Source organism: Phaenicophaeus curvirostris, chromosome 6, assembly GCF_032191515.1.
Source record: "Phaenicophaeus curvirostris isolate KB17595 chromosome 6, BPBGC_Pcur_1.0, whole genome shotgun sequence".
Lineage (NCBI taxonomy): Eukaryota > Metazoa > Chordata > Aves > Cuculiformes > Cuculidae > Phaenicophaeus > Phaenicophaeus curvirostris.
The window spans coordinates 9,785,162-9,804,176 of record NC_091397.1 but is presented as its reverse complement, the minus strand read 5'-3'; the positions used below and the strand labels follow the sequence as shown (position 1 = coordinate 9,804,176).

General features: G+C 36.5%; 1 protein-coding gene across 1 annotated transcript in view; it reads right to left on the bottom strand.

The window, feature by feature from the left end:
• The window catches only part of UBE3C (ubiquitin protein ligase E3C), a 75,770-nt gene that overhangs the window by 17,666 nt on the left and 39,089 nt on the right, over positions 1 to 19,015 (bottom strand). Inside the window, exons 16-18 of the mRNA XM_069859306.1 lie at positions 17,673 to 17,770; positions 14,392 to 14,524; positions 10,780 to 11,027 (exon numbers count right to left, since the gene is read on the bottom strand). Coding sequence (XP_069715407.1) covers positions 10,780 to 11,027; positions 14,392 to 14,524; positions 17,673 to 17,770 — 479 coding nt within the window. The remainder of the gene's footprint in view (positions 1 to 10,779; positions 11,028 to 14,391; positions 14,525 to 17,672; positions 17,771 to 19,015) is intronic.

The window sequence follows — 19,015 nt, the reverse complement described above, 5'->3', positions numbered from 1 at the left end:
AAAGCGAACATTTATAACTTCATCTAAAAACTATATAAAACATTTTTAAATAAACTAAATGGTGCAACTTGAGAATCACTTTAATTACTCCTTCTCTCAGCTAAGTGATTGCAATATTAAAAACAACATACTTTTGGAAACAAGACAAACAGTAGTTTTAATTTGTTTGAAAGTCAAGCTATCCTATAGTTCAATAAAAAATGTACTATAACTCTGGTAAATAACATCATGCTAAACTTCGTTTTTGTTTCAAAGACATAAATTACACCATTACAGCTCCAGCACTGTGCAGAGGTACTGAGAAATGCTGCATACAACTGAATGTAACTAAACTGAAACTTTTTCAGTTTCAGTCTAACTGCCTTGTTTCTCAGGCAGGATAAACTGATCAAACTACCTGTTGCTGCCAAAAGATGTGATTCTACCCACTCCTGCCAGAGCAATGAAACAAATCAGCTTGCTGATTCAACTGGGTTTGTTTGCAAGCAGTTGGACAGCAGAGGTTATGTGAGCATTTCAACAAGCTGAATAAGGTTCAAAAGTCGCAGACTATTTGTACTGAGCTTTGTTTGGAGTGCTGGGATTTGGGTTTGGGGGTGGGGTGGGTGTTGGTTGACACAGGACGGACACTGAAGTTGAGCTTTCCTTCAAATTAGAATCAGATCCAGCTCGAAGCTATGGCTGAAACCGGGCAGGAACAACAAGATCACTTGTTTAAATGAGAGCACAACCTTAGAGCAGCCAGTTGCCTGTGGAAATCCATGGGATATTCTTGTTACTGCAGTTCATCTAACAGCCAAAAAGGGGAGTTTCACATCTCGTCTCTTTCTCCTTAGTTAGTGTCAGGGCGAGCTACAAGTTACATGATTTTAAGCTCAGTCTTCTGCCTGTTGACTCTGTGAACTGGCCTTCTGCAACATCAACGTAAAGTAGGCAGAAGCCCAGCATCAGTGACAGGCAAGGGAATAGTGACCACCTCTAACAGAGGTAACCAGCTGCCAGATAAATTAGCTGCAATACAAAGCTGCACTGTCAGATTATCCTTATCTATGTACCTCAGTACAACATAAGGTCACACTCTCCCCATAGACGCAGTCATCTTTTTTAGCTCCAGAAGTCAGTAAGTAACAACACTGGTGAAAGAAAATGGCTTGCCCTTGGAAGGAGGCAACTTCTGTTTGTCTGAAAGTCATAAGTTCCTGTTAATGTACTGCTTCAAGAGATGAAAGCCAGAAGGCTTAACCAATGCATATTTTAAAACTATTCTCTGCTCAAACTTCAAGTACTCTCACCCACCTGCAAGCTTTCTTTAACTCTTATGGTCATGACCTATGGGAATGATACCACTCTGTAATGAATTCCAAAAGTTCACATTCCCAACTTTCCTAGCTAATGAGCCTCTTACTTGACTTCATTGTCTCTATCCTGCAGTTCCATAAGCTGCAATTGATTTATACAAAGCAAAAAATCCAGATAGGACGTCAAGAAAGTAGAAATTGGTGGTCAAACATGACATTAGACTTCTAGTCTCTAACATTAGATGGGGAAGGGGGAACAAAAACCGCAACAGAGCCTGTAGAGCCTATACACTTCTGCCTCCTCAAAAGCCTGGGAGTATTAGCTTTCCACTTTCACGGAAGTGCAATTTGCAGATGCAAGCTTGAGGCAAGAGGTCAGTCAGAAGCAGAGACAGAAATGTCTACAGCAAGGGCAATCACACAGCACTATAATGCTCATAGAGTTATGCATACCCAGTAGCTAAAAGGTTATGTCTGCTGAAAGGGCCAGCCTGGATTTCCCAGAACTATTTCAAATTCATATAGGTTATGGAAGTTCTTTAGGGAAAGTTATTTTATTGATTATCTAGAGGTGTCCTAAGTTAGAAGCTTCTAAAACAACTGAACAAAGTAAAGCAAACAAATACTATAACAAACTATTTTGACTGTTCTTCACCCAGTGTTTTCCCAATTATCTCAAAATGCCTTGCTAGCCTTTTTATATAAAAATGTTTAAAATATTTTTTTTCTGATTAAAAGGCAATTATTTCACTATGCAAGAAGTAGTATTCAGTAAAAGGAGCTTCGTACACCTTGCTTCCCCTTTGTGCATGAATGCCAGTAGAACACACCAGAATATTAAAACTGATCAAAATAACAGAAAGGTGACTGTGGTTAATAGGTTTTGACTCCACAGATGAAGCATGCATGTAATTCCAGTCTAAAGCCTGTCATTTGCTTTTTAAATAATATTAGCTAGTTGTGATTACAATATAGTTCAATTACAACTGATTGCAACATAGACTAGCTACAAGAGCCTTTACTCAATTCAGTGACACAGATCACAACTTGTGATCTGAAGTGAAAAATGGTATGTTCAGATACTTAAGAATATACTGAATGCATTCATTAAATATCTGTGATGTGGGGGAACGAGGAATGGTTCTTTAAGGCAAGCAACTTTCAGAATACAGGCATGCTATTAGTAGTTGTAATATACTACAGAAGGAGGCTCTCAGCTGGAAGGACAGCATGGTAAGAAAGGAATAAAAATTACACAGTTCTGTGGGCAAGGAGGAGCTTTTTTCTTGCTTTGAACTTAAGAATAATTCCTGTCTGGGTCTATAGATGACAACTATTATAATATTATTTAAGCATTACATGGTCAGGTGAGGTACTGTACAGGTACAACCCCAATATTTAGGAAACAGCTCTTCAGAAAGAAAAGACTTTGTGCCACATTTTAAAACCAGACAAAATTTAAGCTATTCTAGTAATTTCATTCAAATTAACTACACATAGCAGAGGTTAAATGAGCACTACAACACACTGAATAAGATTCAAATTGTGTCAACAAATTCACAGATGAACCAGCTAAACATCTCTGACTAAAGCAGCTTTAGTGTCCTTACACTTTCAGGTCTAGAATTAATTCCCTAATTTATTATTTCAACTCAAATCTTTCTTAAGAAAAATAATTAATCGGTCATTGGCCCTACTTTCCATTAATCCTTTACAAACCAGAACTGTATTTTAAAACCTAAACAATGCTAAAGTCATACCCCTAGAAAGAGACATGGCTTATGGGCTGAGGCACTAAACGACTGCGCTTAAATTCAGTTATTTCCCTAATCAGCCCCCAAGACTGTAACCCTTTCTGTTTCAGTCATCTTAAACCGTTACTATTAAATAATACTTAGCACTTACAGAGTGCAATAGATCTTCAGTGCTGTACAGAACCATTAATAAAAATGATAGAAAAATAGTAAAACCATTAGAACTTCCTTCTATCTTATAATTTATATCCTAGAAATATCTCATCACACCCACAAAGCCTTTGGGGCCAACAATGCCTTTTCTACCCTAATGAAAAAGATAAAACTAAAAATATAAGCTACATTAAAATTAACACGTATTCATAATTTCGAAGCATTTTTAAAGCTAGCATTTAGTACTTTTAGGATAAAATAGTTTCTTACAGATGTACTTAATAATGTGCTTTAAAGTGAGAAAAACCAAATTTACATTTATCCTAATGTCAATATGATGAAATAAAACCAATTCTATCAGGTGTGCATCACAACGCAGGGTGTCTGATACCTGGTAGCTTTTAAGTCACTGTTTTGCAGTTCTCCAAGTTCTATGATAGCAGAGAACTCTACGTGCATTGGCGCAAGTGTAGTAATGGAAAATCTGGTACATTTTCTTCCCTATATGATTGCAAAAATTCATAGTGCACTTTTTGTTCAAATACTGGACGCCTTTTCCATCTTCTAGAAAGGGAGTCTGAAATGCCTCAGCTAGATCCCTGTAAGGAGGCTTCTGAGAGCCTACTAAGCCCCTTGCAGCAGTGCCAGTATCTTCAGATTTGCTATTTTTTCTCAGAAAAAAAATAAAGCCTTTTGTAAATTGTTTTTATATCTGATTTCCCACTCACTGGGAATCCAGAAGTTCACAGAAGTGCCACACATTTGTGGCAGCAAGACTCAGATGCCAAGGGCCTGCCTGTCAAATTTGCTGCAGTCACTGTAAATACCCAAGATGGACTGCAGGTGTCCGACAAGCACAAAACCATCTCATGACTAACTTGTGAACACACTATCATAAAAATATACAGATTCCTTTCCAAAGGCCCCCACTGGAGCATTCCAAGCACAATTACTTTGAGTTATTTTTTAACTTGATAATGGAAAGTCATGTTATTGTTTTTATTCTAGGAATTTAGAATATATTTACATTTTATTACAAAAATAGAGTGCTTCAGAAATACTGGTATTGCAGAAAATTATAACTTCATCAGCCCGGTACCTTATTTCTGTTCTAATAGGAACAGTCACTTCTGTAAATTATGCTATCTGTGTGACATAAATTGCCATCAATACCATTTGTGGGTTTTGAGGAAAGGGGCAGGGAAGGGCTATAGGTACCTGTGGATGCACTAGATAACTGATAGTTATCATTCACTATTGAAATTCCAGTAAAGGCTTAAATAGATTTTTCTTGTTTCAAATTTCAACATAATTTAGTAAGAACTGAAGATAAAAGGAAGATATCTCTTCCTTATTCAAGTTCTAATCTTCTGAAAAACTGAAACATACTATATAACTAACCTCTGGATAAGCTTCTAAGATAAATCTGTATTTTAACAGCAGGGGAACTAGGCATGTCTGAAGACAGTTTAAATAGAACAAAGAATTTCAGTAAATATTCAAAACCTAACTGATTGAAATGGATGTTGGTGTTCCCAACTGTGAAAAAGGATCAGGATACCATTACCGCACACTCTGTTTATTTATTCCCTGTCTAGGAACCTGATTTAGGGGCAATAAAATGCAATCAGTACACAAACCAGAAGCAGGAATCATCTGCTAATGGAACTTTTAATTGAGGAGTGACCACTGACATGAGATAATTCTTTCCATGCAGAATTCCTTGCAGAGACCTCTATGCACTTTATCACAGTAAACAATCACTAACATATGCATTAAAGAAAATTTAAATACATTATGACCCAATAAATATCACAATACATCAACACACACTTTTCCTTACTAGAGATTTAGAGTTAAAATACCACATTTCTGTAGTCTTCTAGTGCTAGACATGTATTTACAAGGTTAGTACTAACGTAGCTATTTGTAGCTGTATCAAAAGACAATTGGTTATGTTAAATGAAGCAGTACACAAAGGAGCTGTCAAGCTGAATAACCACGTCAGAAAATAGACTCAGATTACTTTATGTAAGAAATTTACATAAGTCATGAAATAACTTCTATAAGGTACCCGTTTCACTCTCTTATTACTGTGTTTCTGCACTGGAAACACCACTTTACATGGTAAATTCCTGTTTTGATTTTATTTCAGATGACTGAGGATTTTCTGAGACAAATGATCAACTAATTTGCTTTTAAGCAAAATGCTGAGTCTACAAAATCACGTGTAGGGTAACTGAAATGAATAAACCAGAAAGTTTATAAAAATTACATCCTCTTCGTATCAGTAACTCCAAACTTACCTTCCTAGGTACTAGTAGTATCAACTGTGGCTGCAGCACAAATCAATTAAGAGTGTACTGATTTAAGCCAAGCCAAAGTGGATCTTAATTAAATGGACAATTAAGCAAAGGGAAAGGTTAGCCTAAAAATCAGGAAAAAAGAAACCACACCCTTCAACAGTCAGAGATATGGAAGAAGAGTAGCAGCGCAATGCTTGGCACGCCACCCTACCAAATACACAAGCTTAAGAAATCCAGTTGTTCTCATTGTAGTTTTCTTGTTTTGGTTTCTCTCTACAAACTTTTGGCACAAAAAGAGCACACAAATATGTTACACGGAACATTTGCTTGAAGGCTTTAACTCCATATGTGCAGCTTATTAATGATTTAAGAATGGAGAAACTGATCGAGATCTTGCTGTGAAGACTCCCACTAATTCAATCTATTTTAAGTAAGGCCCCAGATGATTAAGAGCTACTTCAGTTTTTCTGCAAAATGGATGCAGTAAAGACTGCTAATCTTACAGTTCTACCCTCCAGCCAGGAACAGCATCTTGTATAACAAATGATCTATCACAGCTCTACTCAAAGTTATAAGCTGGAACCACAAGTCATACTCTTTAAGATACAGAAAAATAACCTAATCAATAATTAATGGTGCCATAATCACCACTTGGGTAATAAAATTTGTCTTTGATCTACTACTATCCTCCTAATATTTAATTTTACAATAATACACATTTTATAGCTTTTTTTTTTCAATCATATATGTTTAAAAACTTTTATGTATGTGCACAGAATGGTCCATTATATCTTAAATTACTACAGTAACCTATAAAAAGTCATATGGAAATAAACAACTTCATAAATATAACATTCACCAGGCCATGCAAATTACTTATTTCCCATATAATATTAAATATCAACGATCAAAGACTAAATCTAGATTGCCTCATCTATCCATCATCAAAATAATGCTAAAATTTAAAATAAACACTTTATTTCCACTCAGTCCTTGCTGCTGCTTCTAGCACAGTCCCTTATTTGGATCCACAAAGGATGGAACTCTGTTCAAAACAGCAATAGCTCAAACCACCACATTATTTGTTCATTATACAGCCTTCCCAGCCATTTAAGACAAAAGCTATCTCTTGGAAAAACAAGTCTAAATCCTTTCTGAAAACCTCAGTGACTTCCAAGGAGTGCAGATTCTATTGCTCATAAAAAGAGATTTAATGTTCTATTTCAAAGATAGTGCATATGTTCTTCAGCAACATGAATGTGCATTCCAGAAGTGCTCTCCAATATGCTGGAATAAGAGAAGAGAAATGGAGATGGTCCTACTCAGTATAATCAGAGATGCTGAGTGTATTACACAAAAACTTCTAGTGTCAGAAAGTCACTTTGTTGACGGTGCAAAGACAATAATTACAAAACATAATGAAACAAAGAATTAGCAAGTTTATGTCAAAAAGGAAGAAGATGTAACCATAAAAATTATCATTCTAATCTTTCTATGGCCTTCCTATCATATTCTTAAACTACTGCTGATACTTCATGAAATTTAAGTAAACTAGCTACTCAATGTCAAATAATTCCAAATGCAACGAATGTCCTTTTCCACAGTATCTGTCACCTTCATACCACTGAATAAATACCAATGTAAACTAGAAATGGAGAAAGACAATACAAGTGTACAAGACTGAGTTTAGGACTGAGCATGGTGAAGTTAAAATTTTCCTTGTATATCTGTCACTGTTCTACTGATCACCGTTTCTGCTGAAACATTTAACCAGCATTCCCTCTTTCCAGGTTCGCAGCAGACCATTCAAGAATCAGCACAGAGAAAACTCTCGGGTACTGCTTCCAAATTTCCTTTCTCTGGTTATGTTGCTTGAAGTTTTGGCAGCTTGTCAAAGTAGCAACTTTTATGTTCTTCTGAGCCAAGTCCACTACTGTACTAAAGCTACAGCAGGAAAGCCTGTACATGGGAAGACTTTTACTGCTGCCAGAACAAACTACTGCATGCGGAAAATGAAGTTAAACCAAATCAGGTGCCTCCCTACAGCCCAATCCTACCTAGAGAGCAAGGGGATTACAATTACAAATTAAATTACCCATATTTCTGGGACACCACATTGGACAACAATATTTCATTTTCCAGAAACGACAACAAAGAGAACATGGGGCTAGAATATCTCTGTCTGAACATCCCCAGCAGCACAGGACACCCTCAGCATTCAAGCAAAGCCTGGGACTCAGAAGTCACTGCTTTGCTTCCAGTTAAGCTGTAAATTTCAAATCCCACCAGCACCGGGAGACTGCTGCCAGGGGTGTGTGTGGTAAGCTGAGCTTTTACTTTTAAGAAAAGAAAGGAAAATGCTCAAAAGACACCAATGTTAAAATAATATTTACATTGCACAGTAAAGTTACCAAAAATTGAGAAGTGTAAACTTTGGAAGTGTTTGAGTAGCTGTTGTTTAAGCAAACTCATTCCTGCTGGTTTTGTACAGAATGATTTCTGACAATGTATGCAGTTACATGAACACAGGGCATACTTTCTACAAGACCTTTTGCTCATTCAATGATCAGTAAAAGTTGCATGGATAGCTGTGCAGTTTGTTTTATATACAGATTCCAATTCCTTCACCAACTACAAAAATATACCCCAAATAGGCAATAATTTATCTAGGGAAGAAATAATTTAAGTTTTTAGATGCACCATTTTTCAAAGTAAGTTTTCAGATGCTTCTAGTTCTGAACTTACCAGTTAACACAGACGTCAAACTGTTAGAAACTTCCTGATGAAGGAAAAGCTGAATTAAGTATAAATCTACAGCACTGAAATGCATTTGGATGTTAGTATGAAATGGTTACCAAGAGACAGAGAGTTTCTATAAATTATTATATTTTAATGTATTTGTTTTCTGATAGCACTGAAACTTCTTACGTGAGAGTTTTTGGTGGTAGCACTCTTTACATACTGGTTTCCACAAATAAGAAATTGCTGTGAATGCCTGATTGCTTCCTTTGCATTATATCTATTTCGTTTACAAAGGGGCTTTTAATAATCCACTATGGCTCTCAAATAACCCTGTGCAAAGCATAAAATGGACACATTTTTGAGAATGGGTGAGTGAGTATTCAATAACTTAACCAAGAACACAATACCGGCAGGTTTTGAATAGTATGGTCGTGCCTTATCTTTCTGTTTAATTCATCAAGTCTCTAAATACACTACTCAAAAGGTGTCTGTGCAGCTGGGTAGGGGTAATTATTAAGTAACACCGTCAACTCGTACCTTCTGTAAACATACTGCAAATACAAAAACAATTTATGTTTTCAAAATGTTAAATAATAGATCCTCTGATTTTAAAAAGACAAAACCAAAACTATACTTGTAGCACTCTATGGGAGATAGAACACATTTTGCAGCTTCTGTCTTTATAGTAACATTTGAAATCCAATTACAGAAGGCAACATGACGTTTTGACAGAGGAAATTAAAGATTAAAAATCACAATGATCTTTTTGCAATCAAGTTTCAAACTTCTCCCTGACAATTGAGCCCTGCCCCATTCCTAGATAAACACTAAACATTTTTGGAACGAAGTAACTTCCTCACAATACCACAGCAGTATTCACTACCCCACTTCAAAAATCCATAGATGCAGCAAGAAAATGAAGCCTTGGATATGTAACATAGGTTGTAATTACAAACAATTGTATTAGTATTGAATCTATCTCCCATTAAGAGCAGGAACATCCTTCACAGATTATCTTATAGAAATAGTTTATTTGAAATTTTCATTATTTAAGAAGTTTGGATTCTGTAATAGCTAGGATGCATTAGCCAAGAGTTTGGCTGCAAGTTTGACGTAAACCAGTTGACTTGCAACTCTAAAGAACTGCACTGTTTGATCAACTCAAGTTTGCCAACAACATCCTCTTAAAAGGCTTCCAGCTACACTAAAAAGACATTCAAATATATGTTAAAACTCACTGTAAGTCAGCAGGATTTTGGCTTCCAAAATAATTCAGGCAGTTAAATAGGACTTTTACATCTTTAATACCTTCAGTTTTAAATAGCTGAGTAGCAATAATGCATCTTTTTCTGAAATGGAATTTGTATTTCAAAATTTGCTTCACTATTATTACCTTTACAAAAATTATTTCAAGGGCTTGGAAGAAAATAAATTACTAAACCTGACCATAAAAGAAAACTCAATTTAATGAATGTTTGCAATGGTTCCTCTCTTCCCCCCTCCTTCGTTCATCTAGTTCAACGAATACGTGCAAGTCTTTGAACATACACAACATCAAAATGCCAAGCACTAGAACTCAAGAATGATCCAAAATATATGAAAAACCAAGAAGAATAACTGGAAGTTGCATATGACTCCTAAGGATGGTAAATGCTCATGGCAAATTTTATATGCTAGCAAGAACTGTACACCTCATATAATCAGAAACTGTTTTGATTCTGAAAATATCATAGTCATATTCCAAATGATGAAAATATAACTGCAGACAAACTCTTGACAGCTCCAGGATAAAAACAAACAAAAAAAAAAAACACCAAAGGAAAGTAGATCTATTTGCTTCAAACAACTTAACTTTAAGCAAGCTGATAACCACAGAAGTAGACATATGCTCACTTTGCTCCCCTGCTAGTCAGGGTATCTCAAATTCTCTGTAGTCCTCAAGTATGTAACATTAAAATGAACCAGAAATTTGGGTAGTGTGTGGAAATAATCATAGAACTACAGAATGGTTTGGATTGGAAGAGACCATGAAGGTCATCTGGTCCAAGTCCCATGCAGTCAGCAGGGACATCCTCAACTCAATCAGGATGCTCAGAGCCCCGTCCAACCTGACCTTGAATGTTTCCAGGGATAGGGCCTCTACCACCTCTCTGGGCAACATGTTCTAGTGTTTCACCACCCTGAGCAAAAAAAAAAATTCTTCCTATTATCTAGTCTAAACCTCTCCTTCTTAAGTTTAAATCCATTACCCCTTGCCCTACAGCTACAGGGCCTGCTAAAAAATTTTTTCCCATCTTACTTAGAAACCTCCTTTAAGTTGAAAGGCTGCAATTTCTCCAGAGTCTTCTCTTCTGCAAGGTGAACAACCCCAACTCTTCCAGCTTCATTCTTCAGAACCAACATCTACAAGTTTGGGGATTTTTTCAGTTCTGGAAAAATAACCATCTTTTCCCATCTACTCCTATCTAAAAAGAAAATAAAAATTCAGTACTGCTTTAGCTTTGTATTATACAACACTGGTTTTACCTTTCCAAGCATTCTTCCAAGAAAGTAGTAATGTCGGGCATAAGAGTCTCCAACAAGCATCTGTGCTGCAGGGTTAGGGTAAAGAAGTCCCTCATTGGTGGTCTTAAAAAATCCCTGGTTAGGGTTAAATCCTGATTTAAGCAGTTCATTCAGAAATTCTCTGAAAATTCCACCACCATCAATACCAGCTTCATCAAGACCATGTGCATTAAGTAAGTGAACACGAATGCGCTTTTTTAGGTCAGGTTCTGCAGAGAAAGGAGAGAGACAAACTCAAATGCAACCATCTGCTTGAATATTATTTGGATAAAAACACATGAATTACACAAACATATCTACACTAACTTGATTTTTAAAAATTGAAATAGTAAATAGCAAAAATGTATTACTGGATTCAAGATCTAATTCAAGATTTTGGAATATTCAGTATGTGAAAGTCACTTTGTACAAGCAACCACCAATAAGCACTGCATTCCCTTAAAGGGGCTGGCTGTTAAACTACACCATTAAATAATATTCTTCGAAATCAAACTTGGTACTTTTGCTACTTTGGATTCAATGCTATGTCACGTAGCTCCAGAGAGCAAAGTGTGGTAAAGAGGGACATGTTCTGAAGGCAGGCGTTCTGATTGTTTCATAGAATGCTGCTCCTTGAGAAAGCAAGCAATATTTAGTCCCTGAGCTATGTATACACAACCAGGAAGAAGGACCTTTTTGCTAAATTCATTGAAGGCTTCCAAAGATCTAACCAAATACACAGCTTTTATTTTAACCCTTGCATTGACTACACTTGCATCTCAGCAAAGCAATCAGTAATAAATCAATACCCATAAAACTTTCTACTGCTACTATGTGCTACAAAGCACTCACTATGGATTGACAGCCAATGTTCATGAATAATCTTCAGCAAGTCATAGCAACAGAATTTCTCCTGAATGAGTGCCTTACACTTTCCTGTCAGTGAATGCCTCTACGTCTACCAATAACTTCCCCATCGTTTTCTAAGATTCACACTCAGCTATTTTTTAAAAAATTACTCATTAGTTATTCATTTGAGTGAAATGCTCTCCTGCATAAAAGTTCTCTTGCTGGAAATAAAGGATGGCTGGTTTTAGCCACAGCAATTACAATAGGTCCACTATCTCATCACAATTCAAAACAAGAATGCAGCACACACACTAGCAACAGAGTTTCAAGCATACAGGCACGCTTTGCCTGAAGACTCCTGAGATACGGAGCACTAATGTTGAAACTTTAACACATGGAAAAGGTTGGTTTAGTCTTTTTGAAGCTTTAGGAAGAAAATCAGTTATTTATCTCTTCCTCTGTGTACTAGAGGAGTGAAATGGTCCTAATACAAATTCTTATGTGAAAACAGGCAACCAGATAGAAGCGAACCCCCATGTAACTTTTGAAAGAGTTCGATTTTATGACTCATATGGGTGGAACGTAACTGAACTGTTACTGGAGTCCACTAAAGGCTACTATGGAATACGCTGAAAATTCCATTTGCAGGGGGAACTGAAAAATGCTTTTGTATTATTAAATATGTGACAACTAAATAAAAATTTAAACATGCAAGAATCAACCTAGTATATCTCTACTATTCCAAGCTTGTTTTCTTAATGATCTCAGTTAAGGTACTACAGAAACATTAACTCTGATGGCTCTCTTCTCAGGGCCAGCAGACAAACTAGATGCCACTTCCAAATCCATGCTCTTTGTTGTCTCCTGATCACTTCTAGGACCTCATCTATCATCTGTTCAGTCTCCCAGATAGATTTTAATCAATTCCCTTTAGAGTCTTGAAACGGCCTCCTGCCATTTTCAGGCTTTTCTTCTTTTCTGCTCTCCCACATGGTGCCTGAGCTACTCCAGAACTAAAACTATTTTAAAAAATTATACTGTCTGAGAATACCAACTTTTTCTAAAAGGTCCAGCCTTCTAGTTTAGTCTTTACTGATGCTAAATAGCACTGTATGTGTGTGCATATATACGTGTGTGTGTGTCTGTCTGTGTGTGTACATACATAGTATATCACACACACATGCAGAAAAATATTTTTTCAATGGCCAACTACCACTACAGCTTCTCTGCACCTGTAAATGAGACAAAACTTCACCTAGAAATCCCTCTACTTCCAATTATGTGCTATAAGCTTACTGGTTTCTTCCTTGTCACTGTTTTATGAGTAATCTTCTTCCTAAGGAAAGGCTGAAAACATTACCCGGAAATATATCCATGTATGTGCAGATAAATTTCTTATTGACACAAAAGCTCTATTTGCTGAATTGAAAGCCTGACAGAATCACAGAATAGTTCAGGCTTAAAGAGACCTCATATGGTTCAAAACTCCTACACTGATAGTGAGGCCAAGTTCCAAGTTAGATCAGGACGCTCAGTGCCCTGGTCCATATGAGTTCTCCAGTGATAAGAGATTTCTCTGGACAGCCCATTTCAGCACTTTATATGTCTCACTGTGAAATGCTACTGTTATGCATGTCCAATAAATTTCACTTGCTGCTACATGCCACCCCTGCACCTTATCAAACTGGCTTCTGTAACTGCCCAGTTACAGCAGTAACAGCTTCCATATTTCCCATTTCCATTTCACCTTTCTCTTTTTAAGAAACCAGTAAATGACTCATACTAAACTTAGTACAATGCAACTGCTCACAACCAGTAGGGAAGAGGCTAAACAGTCAATCGCACATACAATTTCCAGATGATTATACAGTGACATTTCCTGATTAGCCTTTGAATTTTTCCAAAAGTAGGAGAATTTAGATTGTACTTAATTAGAAAAGTATACACATTAGTCTAAACTTATCTTCTTAGGTAGTTACAGTTTATAACACAGGTACTGAAATACAAAATCCTATTTGTAAGTACACTAATATCATTAATACTACCATTGTAAAGGAAATTAAGAAATGGCATGTTCTCCAGTAATTTTATACAAACCAAGAATACCAACACCTCTTCTTCCTCTCTAAACTAGGCAGTTCTCCAGGAGGGAGCTTACATAGGAGGTGAGATTCATACGGCAAACCTCAAGTATTTGGCAAATATTCTTTTTGTATGTAAAAATACCATATAACTAATAATGACTTTATTTTGGCAGGCTTTATCAACACTGGAATTTTGGCTTCTGGAGCCGTTGCTCTCGCACAAATTCACACTGAGGTGTGATTTAAATCAATGTGATAAAATGCATACTACTACATCAGCCTTACCAGCCACACTGTACCTAGTGAATCCAGTGCAGTTCAGGTATTTTTGTTGATTACCAAAGCAGATAATATCTAATGAACTACAGAAATAGATACACAAAGTGCTGTTATATGGAAAAGTAAAGGAAAGAAAAGTCCTATTACTGTTGGTTTGAACTAAGGAAGGGTCGTTAAAGAGAATGTGACTGCAATAATCAGAAAAAAATGTGGATGAGAATTACTTTACATAGAAAACAACGGAATTTAACAATATAAGGACATACACATCTCAGAGATGATACACTTTTAACATCCTACTCAAGTTAGCAAGTATGTAACTACATAGTAAAAATGGTTAAATGTTATAAACAAGCCAACGATAACTTAATTACAAACCTACCATTTTCAGGAGAAAGTTTGTCATAAGCATCTTCATAAATATAATTTCTTCTGATAGTGACATTAATTCCATCCAAAAATGGCCCATCTCCTTGAACTTCTTGTTTATCAGCATAGATCAGTCTTTGAAAAATCTGTTAGAATGAGTGAAAAGAGAAATCATATCATTGTGCATATCTAAATATACAGTGAGAGATAGTTATTCACTGCTACTATCCTTTGAGTTGATTCTGGGCATTCACTTTTACGTGCTTTGTCTTCTCAAAGGTACAGAAGCATAATTTGTCCTCATCAAGCTGCAGAAGCATAACAGAGAGCCATGTCCCAGGGGAGGGAAGGAGAGGGGACAGATATGCAAAACAATTATTCATGCTATGGCATCACCCTCAATTCTTTTCACATAAAGAGGCACATCTACAGACATTGTGACAGTGATTCCAGTTTCTTCTCCCTAACTTTCAGAGTTCTGAACTGTAAAAGTATTCAAAACCAAAAGGAAAACATAACAAGTATTTTGCACACACAGAGGCAATCCTCCAAACTAGTACACAGCTTTTTGTTGGTTTCGTAATCCTTCGGACCATTCCCAGTAACAAGAAAGTAGGTATCACTACTCCTCTCAGAAGCAGTGAGCAAAGAATTAAAGCAAAACAGTGGCTAGCATTGCCACATGAAACAAAGAACCAGAACATCTGCCAGTTCAGTACATACTGAACTTCCCACTGTCCCTTTGCAAGTCTTCACAACATGAACCTGTTCACCTGAAGAGTAACTATAGCTACCTGTGTTTCTACGCCAAGATGCAGCATGGAAGGTGATGGGAAGCCTAATGCATAACAATAATCGTCAATAAACCCTCAACGCAGGGAATGCCTGTTTACTACACCCTTCTCTTGCAGCTTTCCCACAGTCATTAAATAATCTAGTACATTTTCCAAGAGATGTAACCTCCCAGCCTACTTTCTTAACTAAGAAGATTAAGTAAGAGTCTCCAGGGATGTTTAGAATCAACAAATCTACCACGAAAGAGGTGAATTTGACAACAACAGATAAAGCTGATGTAAGGTCTCAAATCTACTTTCTATGGACAACTGTAGCTAGCGCAGATGATGTTCTCCAACCAGGATTAAAATGTAGACAAAGCCAGGTTCTTCCCTAAAGCACAAAGCGAGAAGACAAGAGAAATTAGTTAGAAGCTGCAGAAGCAGAAATGTTGAATAGACATAAAGGGGAAAAAAAAAAATCATTATGAGAGTGATGAAGTATTGGAAGATGTTACACAAAGAGTTTGAGAAATCTCTATCTTTGGAGACAGTCAAAATTCATCTGGACATGAGCATTTGGCCCAGTTTAGCCCAGACCCAGCGAATTTCGGCAGCTAAAACTGACCAACTGGGCTCCCAATTCCCTTCCCCACACACTTCCAGGGAAAAGGAAATCAGAGGAAGATTTGTGGCTTGGAAACTAAAACAGCTTTAATAAAATAATAATAATAAAAAAATACTACTAATAAGACAATAATAATCTATAGAAATACATGTAATTGTGCCCCAATCCCTCGATGACTACATGTCACCACCATCACAGATGCAGCAGGGTAGCCAAGGTGAGTGGCAGGAGGGAGGCTGGGCTCAGGAACTAGATTCAGGAATGCACGGATCTGGGATCAGGGGCAAACAGACAGATGAGACATCGGCCATCACAGAAGAAGGAGTAAGGCCGTCATGATCTCTCATTTTATACCTAGAATGATGTATATGGGATGGAATAAGTAAGCTTAAGTGATAACCAAAGCACTCGATACAAACTGGATTAATTACCTGCCACAGGTAAATATTAGGAAGGTGCACACCAATGTGCCCTAAGGCTAAAGGGGACAATATATGCCGAGTTCAGAAGGCTGAAGAGCCTACCATGAAACTGGTCTCAGTGATTGCTTATAAAAGCATGTAATATCTGGTAATGCAAGGTAAAAATCTCATGAAGTCATAAAATGAAAGGACACACGGAACAACAACATATGGAAATATGCATTATCACATATGGAAAGCTGTATTGCCACATTAAGTTACAGCATAGCAGATGGCAACTGAAAGAAAAAAAGAAGTACCAAAAACCATGATAAGGTATCCTCTTCCCTATTGCAGTGGGAGATTCCAAAAGGATGTTGACTCCCGCTATTACACAAAGGAGCCGTATTTGTACCTCCTCTTTATACTACAGAAGTTCAGCCTTTCAAGCTCTCATCCAGTTGTTATGATTTCAGGTTTTGTGATAAAACCAAATAAGGTTTTATAATTTCCAGAAACTTAAAATATGTGCATCTCAATGTAGCTTTAAGAAGTCTAGAGATTGTAGACAGCAACTAAATTGTGACACGCAGATCTCAGATTGAAGTCACTTCCAATTGTTTCCCTGTAATTCTAGCGCAATATTGCCATGCAGTATTAAGATATTTTGTTGGAACAACTGCTTCATAGAAGCCTGGAAAAACACTCCTTTACTACCAAAGCTGTCATTGTCTTTTTTTGACAAATACTGATTTACTTTCCCTGTGGAACTATTCCTCACTCCCTTGATGGTGTGTCTTGCGACTTATTGTTTCCAACACAATTCAGGGAGCAGTTTTTAAGTAATTGATACTGTTGACAACAGAAGTAGTCCGGGTAAAAAATACATGATTCAAACTGAAATAACTAAGGGAACTAACAATTACACATTTAAAATCAAGAAAACATCCAAAAGCAAATCAAATAGCATAAGAATCTTGCAAGTTTTAAAACTACATACTCTATTATAAAGTTCAGCTATGAATGCAGAAATTTAATCTCTAGGCGTTATTTTCCCAAAATGGAAATCCATCATCTCATTCTGAGTAAATCCGCCCACTGCACAAAAGTCTCCAGTCTTGACCTTGCAATCTGTTTATTACAGATACACAACTAGTTAGTGCTCCGGTTACCACAAGAGGGTGCAAACATGTAAATCAATCATTGAATCTGCACTTTATTATAAACATACAACTACTCTCATAGATCTTAGAATACATGTTTTTAATTTTAATGCAATTATTACAAAGGGTAATGTAACTACCAAAAAAAGAGAAAAGTAATTAATCTCATATGTTTGGTTGCCATATAAGTACTTAAGAAAAACAGTCTGGCCTGTTATATCCTTCTGCAGGGAAATGATAGAGTTCCTACTTAGTTAAGTGCTATTTTTATGTTTACTGAAAACAAACCCCTAAAAACTCAATTCCATATTGAATTAGAAATTAGGTACCTTTACTCTTTCTTCAAAAGGAACTACAAAAGGTAGCTCTGTCAGAATTGCAAGTTGTCGTTCTTCAGATACAGAAAGAGGTGCTGGTTCCAAACCCACTTAAAAAAGAAATAATAATTTTAAAAATTTTGGAAACAACATTTTTAAGAACAGTTTATTTTTTAACAAGTGAGTCAATTCACTTTGTATAAAAATACATATAAAATAGTTTATTTACTGAACAGTTGCACCAAGCCTTACCTTTCTTTAAACATTAGTTTCTACAGGCAAATTGAAATGTGAGTAGTGAAAACATACTGAAGAAAAATGTGTACAGAAGCAAGTACTCCTGAATTTATTTTATTCAGAAGAAAAAAATGTTATTTTCTCATTATTGATATTTTAAATTTTCAATTAAGAAAAAATACATGACAGAAGACAATTAAGAAGTTGTAAGTAACTAGAATTTTCATTGCAGGAATACATTATATTCCTGTTCCAATAATCAAAACAGTTGAAAGGTATTGTGCATTCAACTACAACATCTACTTTCAACCAAATCATTTTAGGCATAACACTAGGAATTAAACTAAATCTAACAAAACGAACAGAGCTTTTTTCCCTCCCAACAGCAAGGTCACAGTGATCACATTAAATCATGGTCTCTGCAAAAACAGTGAAAACATCAAGAAATTGTGTAACGTGCTCAAGAAAATAAGATCTGAAAAGCGTTCAAGAAGCCACAGCAACAGAAAGACTCAAACACATGAGGTTCCCAGGCTACCAAGCCATTCCTTTGAATATTCTTATACCCACAGAGGATGTTTTTAAGGAACCATTCAACTCTGGGTGTTGCACAGCAGAAGTGACAATGCTGCTCTATCTTCATGACAAGGAACTCAGTTGCTGAGCACACATCTGACTGTAAATTAACTAACCACAGGGAAAAGAAAAATAACACTGCTTACTGGCCTGACATTACGATTAAAGGTCCACCTAGTCTGTCTACAGAGGAAACAAAAGCCACAGCTCCTCAGTTGTTTTATTTTCAAGTTGGATAACCACATTCTCAGAAAATTACCCTAGAGTCTGGACTACTTACAAATTATTTTACGATACTGAAGCAAATGCTTCACGTTACTACCCAGCCTGGAAGTTTATGATGACAGTTTCAGGTTCTTCCTTTGGCTCCTACGTGTGGTGACTAACATCTTGCTGCCTTTCTGCAACTGGACATCATTTTCAAGTTTTTGGTTTGGTGGGGTTTTTTAGTTTTTTTCCTATTTCTCAAAGTCCTTTAGGTATAGACATTTTAAGCACCAACATAATATGATGTGACCCAAACCAAAACATCCCTATACTCG